The sequence below is a fragment of the Danio aesculapii genome, chromosome 9, assembly GCF_903798145.1.
Source record: "Danio aesculapii chromosome 9, fDanAes4.1, whole genome shotgun sequence".
Classification (NCBI taxonomy): Eukaryota; Metazoa; Chordata; class Actinopteri; order Cypriniformes; family Danionidae; genus Danio; species Danio aesculapii.
Window position 1 is genome coordinate 32,835,160 of NC_079443.1, and position 17,645 is coordinate 32,852,804.

A 17,645-nucleotide genomic window follows, 5' to 3' on the forward strand; every position below is an offset into this window, starting at 1 on the left:
TCGGTATTCAGCATTTCGAATAAGATTAGAAAGATCGTTCCACCTGCAAGGGATAGTAAATAACATATTTCTGAAATGTAATTAACCAAGACTCATGTACTATTTGCCATTTTAGATAAAATGGTTAAGCAATATTTTAATCAAGATGCATATACTGTATACAGTGCATCTGGAAAGTATTCATAGCGCTTTACTTTTTCAACATTTTTTAATGTTACAGCCTTATTCCAACATGGATTAATTTATTTCCTCAAAATTCCACACACAATACACCATAATGACAATCTGAAGAAAGATTTTTTGAAATTGTTGCCAATTTATTAAAAATAAAAAATCTGAAAAATCACATGTACATACTGTAAGTATTCACAGCCTTTGCCATGAAGCCCTAAATTGAGCTCAGGTACATTCTGTTTCCACTAATCATTCTTGAGATGTTTCAGCATCTGGAGTTAACCTTAACTGGAGTTAACCTGTGGTAAATTCAGTTGATTGGACATGATTTGAAAAGGCATACACATGTCTATAGGGTGAATAGACAGGGTTTACAGTGCATGTCAAAGCACAAACCAAGGATGAGGACAAGGGAATTGTCTGTAGACCTCAGAGACAAAAATGTCTCGAGGCACTAGGCTGGGGAAGGTTAATTTCTACTACTCTGAAAGATCCAATGAGCACAGTCGCCTCCATCATCCATAAGTGGACATCAACCACCAGGACTCTTTCTAGAGCTGGCCGACCATCTAAGCTGAGTGACCTGGGGAGAAGGGCCCTAGTCAGGGAGGTAATCAATAACAAGATGGTCACTCTGTCTGAGCTCCAGCGTTCTTCTGTGGAGAGCGGAGAATCTTACAGAAGGATAACCATCTGTGCAGCAATCCACCAATCAGGCCTGTATGGTAGAGTGTCCAGACCGAAGCCACTTACTGCCTGGCATTTGCCAAAAGGGATCTGAAGGACTCTCAGACCATAAGATGCTAAATTCTCTGGCCTGATGAGACTAAAATTTAACTCTTTAGAGTGAATGCCAGGCGTTACGTTTGGAGGAATCTTCCAGGTATCATCACCAAGCTAATACCATCCCACCACCATCAGTGAAGCATGGTGGTGGCAGCATCATGCTGTGGGGATGTTTTTCAGCAGCAGGAACTGGAAGACTAGTCAGGATGAATGCAGCAAAGTACAGAGACATCCTGAATGAAAACCTGCTGCAGAGTGCTCTTGACTTCAGACTGGGGCGAAGGTTCATCTTCCAGCAGATCAATGACCCAAAGCACACCGCCAAAATATCAATGGAGTGGCTTCACAACAACTAGGTGAATGTCCTTGAGTGGCCCAGCTAGAGCCCAGACCTAAATCTTATTGAACATCTCTGGAGAGATCTGCAAAATGGCTGCACACCGTTACTTCCCATCCAACCTGATAGAGCTTGAGAGGTACTGCAAAAAGGAATGGGCAAAAATTCTAAAAGACAGGTGTGCCAAGCTTGTGGCATCATTTTCAAAAAGATTTGAGGCTGTAATTGCTGCCAAAGGCGAATCAACAAGTTATTGAGCAAAGGCTGTGAACACTTATGTACATGTGATTTTTCAGGGTTTTTTTTTTTTATAAATTTGCTACTTTTTCAAAAAATCTTTTTTTACATTGTCATTATGGGATATTGTGTGTAGAATTTTGAGGAAATAAATTAATTTATCCCATTTTGGAATAAGGCTGTAACTGTGGGGAAAATCGGAGCATGCAAACACGGGGTGAACATGCACACTCAACACAAAAATGCCAATTGACCCAGCCTGGGACTTCAACCAGCAACCTCCATGCTGTGAGGCAGCAGTGCTAACCACTAAGCCACTGTATCACCCGTTAATACAATATATATTAGTTAATATTTTTATTTCAAGTGGACCATATCTGTTTGTAGGCACATTTTTTAATTTATATAAAACATTGCAGACACTGAACTACATTAGATGGATCTATAAAGCACAACATGTTTGTAGTTAAATAAATAAATAAAGAGCATTTAAGAGTGGTCTGCAATAGATTATTATAAATTATTGAAATATTCTTCAAAAATTCTAAAATAATCATCTGTATCTTATCAATATTTCCTTTTCTGCATTCATAATTGATTTTAAAACCCCTTTAAAGTAAAACTTTTTTTTAAACCAGCTGTGAGAGGAGAAAAGAACAGCAATGCTGAGATACAGAAAGCTAAACCTTCAATCATCTGTATGAACAACTGTTTTGAATTATAGTGACCAAGTTTTCTTTTCTGGCACTTTATCTCTTACTGCTGCCTTTGTACAGAGAGTCCCCGCTAATCAAAGGCATTCATATGGAGTGCGCTGTTGGCCTCTGAAGCGTCGGAGCTGGATTTGGCCAGCCCGTTCTCCCTCTGTTTTGGAAAGTGGAAATTCCTGAAGGCACTTCACTTCAGGTTTCTGGTGGGGATCTAAACATGCATGCAGAGACTTTGGTGAACTCCGTCTTAGTTTCTTTGCTTTTCATCTCGCTCTCTGCCATTCAAGGAAGTTTACAGCAGTCGCTAAGGTGAGTTTAAGCTGTGTTGTTTTTAAAATCAGTTTGGCTTTTCCACTCTATAACCACATTTTGCTGACAGACTAGATTTATACAGTGAAGGCAAAGTTTCTGTTTTGCAGTCACAGCTAAAGAACTAATTCAAGGCTTGTAGGCTTATATCCTAAACTATTCATTTTCCCCCCTTTTTAGCTATGAGAAGGGGCAGCAATGTTTTAGTTGTTTTACTTGGTGCTTCTTTAAGTCAGCTTTTACAGTACATAATACAGCATACACTTAAAAATAGAAAATGTGGCTATTTCTTGCTATGATTTTTGATTAAATTGCATGATTGTTATTTTGCGCAAACAACTTAAGCAGTTTAAACGTAGCAGGTGCACACTGACCCTTATACTAGCTTGTGTGTACCATAATGCATGTTTACTGTATGCTCACATAGCGCTGCACATAATCAAAGAAAGAGACCGCAATCAGAAAGTGAAAATGCGTTTGTGGCTGACAAACCTTTCCCATGTAAGTATACAGTAACGATACCAAGCCCCTGAATAGTGCAACAGGGGGAAAAAAGTATTTTTATTACCCTGTAATGTGAGAAAGGCCAACTGCAGAGACAAGAAGCAGGAGGGGTATGTAAGAATGCTACCAAATGAACCATTTTTCACAGGGGAACTCGGGTGGGAAAATAATAAACAGTGGAGTCAGTCTGCTGTTTGCTTTCTGTAGGTTTGTAATGACATTCTTGCTCTTGAATTTTCTGTTTAGTTCGTTTACCAGATACTATGTTGTTTTGTTATGTTGTTATATTATATTATATTATATTATATTATATTATATTATATTATATTATATTATATTATATTATATTATATTATATTATATTATTATGTTGTGTTGTTATGTTATGTTATGTTGTTACGCTCCGTTACGTTACGTTCCTTTACGTTACATTACAGTACGTTACGTACAGTTATTTCATATTATGTTGTTATATTATGACACTGGACTACAATTATTATATTATATTATATTATATTATATTATATTATATTATATTATATTATATTATATTATATTATATTATATACACATATATATATATATATATATATACATATATATATATATATATATATATATATATATATATATATATATATATATCACAAATATTGGGCTCGCCACTTCAAAAGTTACCATGTGTTTATTATTTTTTATATTTTGAGGCATAAATAAATTAATATATAAGAAAAAGGCCCACAATGGCTTCTCTTACCACAGCAAGTTTAATTTATAAATTTAATCATCTGAAAAATAAATAGGCTTTCTGTTTATGTATGGTTTGTTGGGATAGGACAGTATTTGAGATACAACAATTTAAAAATCTGGTCTGAGGTTCAAAAATCTGAGATATCAAAAAATGTAAATACTGAGAAATACATATTTAAATGTGTCTAATTGAAAAGCTTAGCTGTGGACATTACTATTAAATATTTAAAGTATACATTTTATAAAATATTTTCATAGAAAATGATTTTTACTAAAAATTCCTATTATTTTTGGCATAAAAGAAAAATCAATATGTTTGACCCATAAGACCAGGGTCACATATTCCAAATGTTCCCCACAGGCCAAAGACATGTGCTATAGGTGAATTGAAAAAACTAAATTCACCATAGTGTATGTGTATGAATGAGTGTGTATGGATGTTTACCAGTACTGTGTTGCAGCTGGAAGAGCATCCACTGTGTAAAACATATGATGGATGAGTTGGCGGTTCATTCCGCAGTTGCGACCCCGATGAATAGGAAGCCGAAAGAAAATTAATGAATATTATATTATATTATATTATATTATATTATATTATAATTATATTATATTATATTATATTATATTATATTATATTATATTATATTATATTATATTATATTATATTATATTAAACATTTAGATCACACATATTTGTGTGTACAGTGACTATGCACAAGTTTGCTGTTCTCCAACTGCAGCAAATCTTACGACTCATGGCTCCTTTTACACAGAAGCAGTGTTTTCCACATGACCTTATTATTGTATCATTTATCTCTCAGGACTATTTAACTTAAAATATTAGCTCATAACCTTACTAGAAGATACTGACAGGAAATCCTCCAAAATATGATTCACTGCATGGCCCATCCTCAGAAAAAGATTTTTCCTCTAGATAGTGATAGTGAGAGGGAGTCTGGTTGTCATTACTATTGGAAGAGAGCCTTGCAAACCACCACCCACCCATCCACCATCTGGCATATGTTCACCTACAGGGGAAGAACAGGGGTTTGATGTGGAAGGCAAAGGTCGCAGAGGTGACTGAATGCGTTTGTGTCTTGCAGGCAGGTGGGTGGAGAGTGTAAGATCTCTCCTGAATCATCGCTGAGGCGCTGTCGGACCTCCGACGGCTTGATCTGTAGCGGGAGAGGCACATGCGAGTGTGGAATCTGCATTTGCCAGGTCACAGAACCAGGAACGTTCTATGGACCGCGGTGTGAATGCCATGACTGGGTCTGTCCTATGTATGATGGGAAGACCTGTGGAGGTAAGAGATGTTTAGGTATCTCCCAACACACCATTCCTTGTCAATCAGTCATATGGAAAATTTAGAACAGTCAATGAATTTTTTCCATGTCAGGAAAAAAAAATCTGACCTTTGGAAGGTTTTATACAGTTGAAGTCAGAATTATAAGCCATCCCTGTATATTTTTTTCACAATTTCTGTTTAATAGAACGAAGATTTTTTTCAACACATATCTAAACATAATAGTTTCTAATTTATAATAACAGATTTTTTTTATCTTTGCCATGATGACAGTACATAATATAGAAGAATATTGTACAATAACAGAAAATGTACTCACAGTTTATTACAAGGTTTTGTACCGTAATTTACCCCACCAACCCAGACAATACACCACTTTAAATTACTAAAAATGTTAATAAAAGTCACTTTTTCAAACTTTCAAGGTTAAAAGTTGTTGGAAAAAATATTAAGTTCCCATAATGCAAAAAAAGCATAAAATAAATAGAAAAAAATAAAAATAAAAACAAGAATCACAAAATACGGAAAACTGGAAATTTGAATATTTTTATAGTATAGCTATGTTTCCATCCACCTATCTGTATGCACATTTTTGGAATATTGCATAAAATGTGCTCAATAGGGTCAAAAAGATGCGCATAACTTTTGAAAATGAGCTTGAAAAACAGAGTAAAAACTGAATAAACTTTTTATATAAACAGAACTTTTTTTTCCCACAAGAAAAAATGTGCATAGCCTCTGATGAAAACACATTTACTGAACATTCAAACATGCGCATCAATTTAGTCATGTGATTTTGATGACATAAAAAAGTGCGATGGAATGGCATTAGTAAACAAATCAGCTGACCAACTACATTGCACAACATTTGAAATGTTATTTTGGTCATCAAGTCAATCATCAAAGTGGTTCAGTATTATGACCTCCTAGAACTGTCTTGAGCGTCTACGCTTCAAAAGAGTGGCCTCGCCCCTCCAACAGCCACCGTCTGTTCATTACTTTTTGTCTTCTGAGGCAAAAGTAATTTAGAATATAAGAAAAAGGCCCACAGTGGCTTCTTTTACCACAGCAAAATTATTATTTTCTTTTTGATATTTGCTACCAGTTTATCAGGAAGCGACTATTTTCTCCTCTTTGAGTCATTGGATGGAAACTGTGCTTTATTCGCAAGTTTTTTTATGAGATATTGCAGTTTTGCACAAAAATATACATCTTTGGCTAGAAACATAGCTAAAGATATGGTTGTACAGAAAATGATTAAGTTATTACTCCTAAAAGTGGACCTAAATTATAGGCTGAACGAAGTTTGTCACCCAAAGTCTTCCTATCCTGCCTTTATATTTGTTAAAAAAATAATGACACATCGTGGGATGTCATGTGATTTTGTTAATCTGAGGCTTTAACTGACTTTACATAGACCATTATGTCCTAATGCAAAAAATAACCCATGAAACTCAGTAGGGTGTCCTATATAACTTTTCCACATGAATGTTATTTTCAATGTCAGGTGTCTTCTGTTAAAAAAGGTTTTGCAGACATGTGCAAGACACACATCCAGCTTGAGTCAATGCCTTTGATGTTCCATCCAATATTGTGTCATTAGCTACAAGGTCTCATTTGAATTTCACAGTGCCTCTATTCAGCCAAAGACAGGCACTTACAAAAAGCCTGTTTGGATGCCATGTTGTTCAGTAGCAACCCTCTATTTTCACAAATTTTGTAGAAGCTGCTTCAAAGGATCATTTTCACCGATACTTCCTTTACTGTGTTGAATGTCAATTCAGTATTTCCAATGGATTTTGCAAAATTTGCTGCGAGCCCATTGAAATCCATTAGAAAAGCCTCCTGAATAACCTGACATCCAAACCCTCGGCTGACAGATCCATGACCCCTTGATGGCTTCTAAACATCTTATAATTACAAAAACACAATGGTGGTGCTAGTCTTAACATATTTACACTCCAGAAAAAGCAACTGTGACCGTCCACTTTTTCGAGCTGTCTTGGTTTTGGAAGTATTATTCCCCTTCAGGTTATTCAATAAAAAGTTCAAAGCCATGAACCAAACCAACAGTTTATATATAAACTGGAAGAAAATGATAGCATGAATTGGAGTGGGCAGTATGTGGCTCTTTGCTGCAGTTTCTACAGCACTGCTGTGCTTCGTTTATCTTGGACGTTGGAGTTAGGAATCACATCATACCATAGTCGACTATGTTCTTGTACACAAGATGAAAAAAAAACCCAAATCAATAAAAACATAAAAATGCAGTATTTGAAACATTGATTTGAAATATTGATTTTGCCTGCATATGTTATTTTCACTCTAAGTGCTCTATTTTAGCGATCTAAAGCACGGCGCAAAAGCATTAAGGACATGTCCGAATCCACTTTTGCTATTTTAAGGACATAAAAATATGGTTTGGCCGCAGTGCATGGTCTAACAGGGTTGTGCTTATTCTTTTAATGAGTTATGGGTGTATTTTGAGCATAACGTGCATTAAACCAATCAGCGTCTCATTCCCTTTAAGAGGCAGTTGTGTCATGCCATGGCACGTTTGACATTATATGGTGGACTTTGTAAGTGGAAAAACTGAAAGCTTCACTAACGAGAAAAGAGTTAAACAAATCATCTGTGCTAGGATAAAGAATGAGCTTCCTCCATTCTGCCTCTTTACTTTCTCTTTCCTTTTACTCTTTACTTTACTCCTTTAATTTGGTGTAGTGGAAACTTGCACTGAAGATGTTCATTAGCCTACATATTTAATTTAGTTTGTTAAACACAAAGGTTTTTTAAAAAACTATTTCTAAATTCAGTTCTAATTTCCAGCCTATTCTTATGCCCCAGATGGTGTGCCATATAGGCATGGGTCGATATAATATTCTGATGGTATGATAACCATATGCTCTTTTTAAATGTCTGAGTAAAAAAACTTTTTTCCCCTTTGAACACAAACTATTTTATTTTGAAAAACATTTATAATTATTTGGAGCAGTAAACATGTCAGGCTAAATAATTAAAATGAATCTTTGACTTCTGCTGTCTTCATTTATTTCAAAAACAAATTTCTTTACAATTTCAAATGGCATCTTTGGATATCTTTTCTGCTGGAGATACTGTTGTCCTAAAAAAAAAAAAATAAAAAAATAAATAAATAAATAAAATATTAAATAACGAAAAAATCGTAAACATACCTTAGGAACGGCATATCAGAAAATTTTGGCGGTTTTAAAACCTTGACTTTTCCAAACCGCGGTATACCTTGAAAACAGTTATCGTCCCATGTCTAGTTGCATATGTCTCCAAAACCCGACAGATGGATAAAATTGCATAGGCACATAACTAACACGCTCTGCACTGGACTTTGGACCAGCTTTTAGTTGGTTAATAGCACGGCCTATTTTAGTTCCTCAAAATAGCAACGCAACAACAATGCACCTCAACACACCTCCTTTTAGACCGGAACATCCATGAGTCCACAAACTGGTGCAAATGGATTTACTATTTAAACAATGTGGCGTAAAATGTTAAAACTAGGGTTGCACTGGTCTGAAAATAGCACCAAATTGCGCCAAACACGTCTTGCGCCTTATTGCGTCAGGTGTATGATAGGGCCTTGAATGTTAATTTGATATCCTTTGAATGAATCAAGAAAAAAAACTACTGAAGCAAAAAGTCACCATGAGAGTAAGCAAATTAACAGCAAAATTTCTTCTTTTTTAAATAATTTAAAGTATACAGTAGTTTTCTGTGGAATCTGAATGTTTGGTTTTCTTTAGTTGACTTATGGAGGACCACACCTGAAAAATGCATAAAAAAATAAATATGTAAATGTGTGTGTGTGTGTGTATATATATATTTATGTATATATACAGTATATTCTTTTTATATTATATAATAAATATATGTAACAATCAAAAAAGTAAATAAAGTAATATATGACTTAAAACAAAAATTTGTAAATTATTTTAATTACATTTGTTACTTAATTGTATTGTTTTTTTTCCTTATTTTCTGCTTTTATTTTTTATTTAGATTTAGTTTTTTTTTACATTTTAATTTATTTAAGTTTATTTATGCATTTACAATTTTTACAAATAATAATATATATTTTTTTTTCCACATATACAGTTAAAGTCAGAATTATTAGCCCCCTTTTGAATTTTTTTTCTTTTTTAAATATTTCCCAAATGATGTTTAGCAGAGCAAGGACATTTTCACAGTATTTCTGATAATATTTTGTCTTCTGGAGAACGTCTTATTTGTTTTATTTCAGCTAGAATAAAAGCAGTTTTTAATTTTTTAATAACCATTTTAAGGTCAAAATTATTAGCCCACTTTAAGCTATATTTTTTCGATGTTTAGAAATGTGTTGAAAAAATCTTCTCTCCGTTAAACAGAAATTGGGGAAAATAATAAACAGGGGAACTAATAATTCAGGGGGGCTAATAATTCTGACTTCAACTGTATATATTTCCATATTTGTTTTTTGGATATCTTTTTACTTTTCTCACGTACTGTTCAGTTTCAGTTTCTTCAGTTCACTATTGGTTGAAAACATACAAAATAAAAGTCAATAGACCACAGAGTTTTCCAAGACAATGGTGGGATCGATCTATCTATCGTCCGTCAGTCCGTCCGTCCGTCCATCCATCCATCCATGTTAGATAACTTGGTAATTTCAAAATAAATGATTGCTCTCTTAAAATCAGTTTTAAGGAAAATGAGCAGGGTAGCTCTGCATAACCAAAATATGAGCTGAATTTCCTGCACTGATTTTTCTACTCTCTAAAACAACAATCCATCTGACAAACTTTGAACAAAAACACCTGTGTATTTCTGTTCCACCTTCAGTTTTTGATCTGTAGAAACGAGACACAGAGGACCACTAATGGAGATACATGAAGCTGGCAAGAAAGATTTATTTGCCCAAGCATGTTGTGAGCCAGCAAAGAACTCATTAGTTTTGAACCAGCTGATAATAGGGTTCTCTCATTGTTGTGTATTCTGAAAATGGACGACCAACTTTTATTTTTTTCTCTTACTACCATAAAGGCTATTTACTGTGCATTTCTGTCAAAATAGCCAAAATCTCATTCTTTAACAAGAAGTGTTTTTTCAGAGCGGGTTTTGGCAGTTTGGGTTATTTTAGACCTGTCAAAAAGGATTCTGATATTGTCCAATCTCTTTACTTCAATATAATTGAAGGTTTAGAACAACATTAAGACAAATTTATACCACAACAAAAAAAAATCCATTTGTGTTCTGTTCAGTATTGTTGACTATTACACAAAGATATGTCAGGCTTGTCAGTCTTGTCATTTCAGTCATACATTTAGGGACGTTTATGTGCTCCACTTTTACACCCACCACCAGCTCTTCCGAAAAGCATGGTATTCCCTGACAATAAGCATAATTTCTTTGCCTCGCCACTTTCTTCCTTTCCTTTTTTAATAATTTCATTTCTCATTACAGGATCTGCATGATAAGTGGAGCATTTAATGAGAAATTTCTGTTCTGACTTAAAAAGAAAAAAGCTGTCTGGTCTCTGGAGAGCTGCGTTTGTTCAGGGAGACTCCATAAATCATTTTGTCTTAAAACACCTGTTTTTGCTCAACAATGAAAAGATAAACACGGCTTGATCCTGATGATAAGACTTCAAACTAGATCTTACAAACCTTAGGCTGTACCCAACTACAAAACGTTTAACCTGACAGCTGGCCACCATCTGTGAGTGATTTCATTTCTAAAGTTTGTTTGGATCTCCAACATTTCACAGCCAAAATAACATATGTGAATATTTCCTTTTCAATTGTTCTCACCAAACACTTCCAACATTCAAATATATAAGTATTACCATAGGATTTTAGAGGGGGGAAGAAAATTTGAGTTTCCCCACCCCTTTTATGTGACCTGGTTGTTTTTTTTTTTTTTCTTCTTTCTTTCTTTATGGGGACAGAGCTCAACGTGGCAGTTTCTTTCCATTTTTCTCACTCATTTTTCCCTCTCCCAAAACAAGTTAATTGAGGTTTCAAGGAGCCACGGGATAGATTTGGCACAGAAGTGACTCAATGTTTCCCTCTGTAGTCTTTTTCCATCTGTAGAAATGACATTTCTCTCAGCTACTTGGTGTGACCTTCATTTCTGCCTCTTCTTGTGTGTTTTTTTTTTTTTTAAATCAAACAAGTGTTACCATCTCTAGACCCTTTCTCTCCAACCTGAAACGAATTAAAATGAGGCATATGTGAACGAAAAATGATTTATGATCAAGTATGTTCACAGAAGATGTTTTATAACATCAGAGAGAATGGTTTGATACCCTCAAGATGTTTTTATTTGATTTTTTATGTGAGAATGTCAGAAAAGTGATATTCCATGTTTTCAGGTCCCGGTGGAACTCTATCAGGAGCTTTTTCCACAATCCTTTTTGCTGTTGGACTTCTGTTCTTCCCAAGAAATGGCATTTAGGATTGTTATATAACCTGGACACATCTTCAGGTCTAAAGAACTAGATTCGAAAAGGTACTTCAAATTTAGAATTGCTTATTATATATTGGGTGACATGGTGGCTCAGTGGGTAGCACGTTCGCCTCACAGCAAAAAGGTCGCTGGTTCAAGCCTTAGATGGGTCAGTTGGCATTTCTGTGTGGAGTTTACATGTTCTCCCCGTGTTCGTGTAGGTTTCCTCCGGGTGCTCCGGTTTCCCCCACAAGTCCAAAGACATGGGCGATAGGTGAATTGGGTATGCTAAAATTGACCGTAGTGTATGTGTGTGAATGAGTGTGTATGGGTGTTTCCCATTGATGGGTTGCAGCTGGAAGGGCATGCGTAAAACATATACTGGATAAGTATGTGGTTCTTTCTGTTGTGGCAACCCCAGATTAATAAAGGGACTAAGCCGAAAAGAGAATACATGAATGATTATGTATTGGGTGACACAGTGGCTCAGTGGTTAGCAAGAAGGTCGCCGGTTCAAGACCCGGCTTGTTCAGTTGGCATTTCTGTGTGGTGTTTGCATGTTCTCCCCGTGTTCGTGTGGGTTTCATGGGTGCTCCGGTTTCCCCCATAGTTCAAAGACATGCGATATAGGTGAATTGAATAAACTAAATTGGCCTTAGTGAATGAGTGTGTATGAATGTTTGCTGGTACTGAGTTGCAGCTGGAAGGGCATCCATCCGCTGCCTAAAACATATGCTAGATAAGTCAGCAGTTCATTCCACTGTGCCGACCCCTGATGAGTAAAGGGACTAAGCCAAAGAAAAATGAATGAATAAATGATTATGTATTGGATTTAGATTTCCAAATCTAACTTTGTTTTCAAATATAATGAGATCAGTAAGAGATCTACTCTCGCCATCTGAGCTACTATCAAATTACAGTCTAAATGCAGCGGGAAAAAAAAGTTTGGTTAGTCGGCTAACATTGTGTATTTTTTTTTATTTAATCCTTTATGATTGTTACTTGTCAGATTTACAAATCCCATGTCACACTTTAAGAGCTCAGTTGTCAATGTCAGACTGAATGACAAATAAGATGTGCCAAACACACAGATGCAAGACCTTTTGGGATAGATGTCATCAATCCATGAGGTGTACATTAACCTGCGTTCTGAAATGATACCTCAAAGCACACATAAACCATCTGTTGACTTAATTATACTTATAACATGCCTTGGTAACATAACCAGTAAAAAAAAACATGTTTTGAAGATTCCCAGAGTTGGGTTACAGATGCCACACTGATCATGTCATCAGGTTCAGTGCTCCTATTGGTTCATGGTTTGATCCTTGTAGTGAGAGAAGTCACACTGTAGGAAAGTGTCAGAAATATTCTGACACAGACAGAAATTCATCAAGGGAAAATCTGTTGGGTGGCATGGGGGCTCAGTGGTTAGGACTCTCGCCTCACAGAAAGAAAGTCGCTGGTTTGAGTCCCAGCTGGACCAGGAGGCATTTTTGTGTGGAGTTTGCATGTACTCCTTGTGTTTGCATGGGTTTCTCACAGGTGCTCCGGTTTCCCCCACAGTCCAAAGACATGCAATGTATTGGTGAATTGAATAAAGATAGTTTGGGCTGAAAGAGAATCTGCCACATATGTTCTCAGTTCCCTCCTCTGTGGTGACCGCTGATAAATCAGGCACTAAGCCAAAAGAAGAGTGAGAAAAATTTGTTTGCCATTAATGAGCTGTTGGTGAATATGTCAAACCAACAATTGAAGGCCACAGACATTACCATAGGATTATAGGAATCTTTTAGTATTTACAACTTTTTTTATTAAGGCCGGCTCACACTGTGCAATTTTTTTTATAATCCTGAACGATTCTAGCATGTCAGACTGCACAAACACGGCTCCCTGGAGTTTGCCGTCATCCACCTGTGACACTTTCACTATGCCGCATACTGAAATGATTCCTCACAGCAAACATAAACAATCTGTAGCAGCAATTTTTGCACACAGCGTGTCTCAATAATAAAACCAGGAAGAAAAAAAACAGTTTTGACATTTCCACGCGGTCATTTAAATTGTTGCATGGATTGCGTCATCAAATTTAAAGCTCCTTTTGGCTCTTGGATTGACGCTCAACCTAGCTGTTGTCACATTGCAAGAGTGTGTCGGATATATCGGAAAATATCGGATAAGCGGCTGCCTGTGAACACGTCAAACTTAGGATTTCAGGAATCTTTTAGGATTTTCCAAATTTGTCTCAGATGACAGAATTGTGGCAAAAATCTCACAGTGTGAGCAGGGCTTAAGACGACCAAATCATGTACAGTATGAAATCACACAGTGTGAGCAGGTCTATACTCAAACTCTTAATTTGTCCTCTGCATTAACCTTTCCAAGTTAGTGCACACATTAAGATGCAAGCAGTGAATGCACACTGTGGACACATTTGTTTTCAAGGGCACTCAAGGGTGGCAGAGAGCACCGATTATTCACCCCGACACTGCTGAGAATCAAACCCACATTTCAGTTCCAACTCCTTAACCATCAGGCTGACTCAACTGACCTAAATACAACTTCTCTTGGTGTCTATTCCAGCCCAGACCGACTAGTTCTAGATCTAAATTATTTACTTTTTTTTTTCATTTTAGTTCAACAAATTATTTAAAATTGTTTTTAACTACAGCTTACAACATTAAAGTATAACCGTTTTTGAGGCCTACTTTGAGCATTCATGTGCAAGAAACCATAAACACCCTAACAAAGATTAATTGTATTTATTTATTACAGTGAAGATTAAGTAATTTTATTTTACATTTGACTACTCAAATTATGTATTTGAACACTTATGCTTGTAACTTGTGTATTATTTTTTACACAAACGCAATCCCTAGTAAAATAATGAATTCTGAATAAAGTCTAGTCATCTGTTGGAATTGTTATGATATTGCAATATACTTTATACAGTACCACAGGAAAAAAAAATCTGAATATTGCAATGTCAGATTGCCAGTGTTAGATGACAGCAATGTTTATAGTGCAGGTGAAGTGATATGCAATTCGGCAAGCTTCTGTCACAATATAGTGTGTGTCCTAGCTCACGCAGCAGGTCTGATCCATACTTCAAATTACAAGAAAAGGTCACTTGCCTTCCAGGTCAATATGGGTTTGAGAAAACAGTGAAAGAGGAAATTGTGTTTGAACACTTTGTAGTTTCACTGCAAATATGAATCATAATACCAAAATGACACTTTAATTTCCTCTACAGTCTTTTATCCAATTAGCAGCATGCGATCAAATGTCAGGTAAGAGGAAATAGGCAAAAGATGAACATGATATGGCCGGACATGAGCAGACGTCTCCAATTTGAGCGCTTCAGCTGGAAATCCTAGACCGCAGCTCTGACAAGTATCATAAATCATAAATAGTCTATAAACTTATTAGACACGGCGACCCTCATTCTTCTGATGATTTGGCCTGTCTTCATCGCTGCAGGTCTGCTGTAGGTATGCAGCATTATTAGACAGGACAGATGTCTCCCTCACACCCAGCCCAGCCTAGCACATAATCATTTCACGCTCTACAACGCAAAGCAGGAGAACAACAAGGGGGAAATAATTACCTCACTGTCTTGTTTTATACAAAGCCGCTGTTTAACAGGCTGAGAGGAAAGCAAATGTCTTCAAGATCAAGCTGCCTCATCGAGACCCTGCTTTACTAAAGGTTTGTGTGGATAAAAGCGAGCAAACTTCATAGCACACTGATTAACACAGAGTCTGCTGGGGATTGTGTCTTTTGTAATCCATCAAAAACCTTGACAGAGTTTGTTGTTCCCTAAAGGGATAGTTCACCTAATTCTGTCATCTTTTCCTCACCTTCAGGAAAATAGTAGAAGATATTTGGAAGAATGACTTCTGTCATTTATAAATTACTTTTGGTGCTCTTGGATCATTTTGAGGTGCGGCACGGTGGCTCAGTGGTTAGCACTGTCGCCTCACAACAAGAAGGTCACTGGTTGGAGTCCCGGCTGGGCCAGTTGGCATTTCAATGTAGAGTTTGCATGTTCTCCTTGTGTTGGTGTGGATTTCCCCTGGGTGCTCCGGTTTCCCCCACAGTCCAAAGACATGGGTGAATTGAATAAACTAAACTGGCCGTAGTGTATGTGTGTGCATGTGAGAGTGTATGGGTGTTTCCCAGTACTGTGTTGAAGATGGAAGGGCATCTGCTCTGTAAAAGATATGCTGGATAAGTTGGTGGTTCATTCCGCTGTGGCGAGCCCTGATGAATAAAGGTGAATTTGATAAACAAAATTGTCGCAGTGTATAAGTGCGTATGTGAATGTGAGAGTGTATGTGTGCTTCCCAGTACTGGGTTGCGGCTGGAAAGGCATCATCCTCTGCGTAATAAACATATGCCGGAATAGTTGGCGGTTCATTCTGCTGTGGTGACTCCTGATAAATAAGTGACTAAGCTGAAGGAAAAATAATCATTTTGAATCTGACTTGTCAATTCAGTGAATGGTTTACTGGAGTGTCACTCTGAGTGGATCATTTGAATCAGTGAGTCATTAACTGGAGTCTTGCTTTGACTGATTCATTTTAATTTGTGAGTTGTCAACTGGAGACTTGCTCTGACCAAATCATTCAAATCAGGGAGTCATTCATTCTAGAATCACTCTGACTGGATCATTTAAATCAGGGAGTTGTTAGCTGGAGTCTCGCTCTGACTGATTCATTTTAATTTGTAAGTTGTCAATTGGAGACTTGTGCTAACCAAATCATTTGAATCAGGGAGTCATTCACTCTAGACTCACTCTGAATGGATCATTTGAATCAGTAAGTTGTTAATCGGAGACCCTTTTTGAAAAGGCCATTTCAATCAGTGAGTTGTTAAATAGAGACTTGCTCTGCTGACCAAATTATTTGAATCAGGCATTCATTAATTCTAGATATGGTGTGAGACTGGATCGTTTGAATCAGGAAATTGCTAAATGTAGACTCACTCTGACTAGATCATTCGAATCAGAGAGTCATACATTCTATAGAATTGCTGTGACTGGATCAATTGAATCAGTGAGTTGTTAAATAAAAACTTGCTCTGACTGAATCATTTGAATCAGTGGGTTTTTAATTGATGTCATTTGCTCTGAGTGAATCCTTTTGAATTGTTGACTCAAGAACAGATGCAGATCAGATCAATTTACGAATTAGCAGTTGTGTGATTTGTAAAGCTATTTAACAGGTTTGACAGGATAATAGAAATCAGGAAGGGAGTTAATTGTAGAGTTGCTCTGACGTGATAATGTGATTTGGGAGAGGTTAATTGTAGAATCGCTCTGAATTAATCATTTGAATCAGTGCATCACTTGCTTTGATTCAAGGAGTTGTTAATTGAAGACTGTCTCTGACCAAATCATTTTGAATTAATCTTAATAAATCATTTAAAGTTGTTGACTCAAGAACAGATGCATTCAAATCAGTTTAATTCATGAATTAACTGCTGTTTGATTTGTGAATCAATTCAACAGGTTTTTATATAAACAAGAAATAAATAAATTCAGATTGTTCACAAACCATACATTGCTATCATTGAAGCATGAAATAATGCTTTGACATGTAAAATTACTTACAGATACTTGAATGTGCTTTGTTTCTGTCCATTACTGTAAACTTAATTCAAATAGTGCAACCTTGTTTTTGTACATTTTGTGTGTAAAAGATTTGCGCTTGGGTTTAGAAGATTATAAGCATTTGTTGGGTCAAGTATGTTCGGTGATTTAAAATAAATACATAAAAACTAAAAAGGAAAAACAGGGAAAGCAACATTCCACCAAACTTCAATTCTGTCACAATTTCCTCGCTCTCAAGAAAATAAGAGGCAATATTTTAAAGAATACAATTTACCAAACAGTAAATTAAGTAAATACAGTAAATAAAGAAAAAATAAATGGAAAGATTGAAATGCAAAAACAAAATGCTGCAAATTTTCCTTTAAATGAAATAACATGCTACTTTCCATTCTGTCCCACTGGAGCATTTAGTGTCTAGTTTTTTGTGCACACGTTTAATCAGAACAGGCTATTATACTC

General features: G+C 36.1%; 1 protein-coding gene across 1 annotated transcript in view; it reads left to right on the forward strand.

Moving 5' to 3' along the window:
- The first annotated feature begins 2,329 nt into the window (after positions 1–2,329).
- Positions 2,330–17,645, forward strand: part of itgbl1 (integrin, beta-like 1) — a 36,211-nt gene continuing 20,895 nt past the window's right edge. The window contains exons 1-2 of the mRNA XM_056464858.1: positions 2,330–2,553; positions 4,911–5,113. Coding sequence (XP_056320833.1) covers positions 2,462–2,553; positions 4,911–5,113 — 295 coding nt within the window. The 5' untranslated portion in view covers positions 2,330–2,461. The remainder of the gene's footprint in view (positions 2,554–4,910; positions 5,114–17,645) is intronic.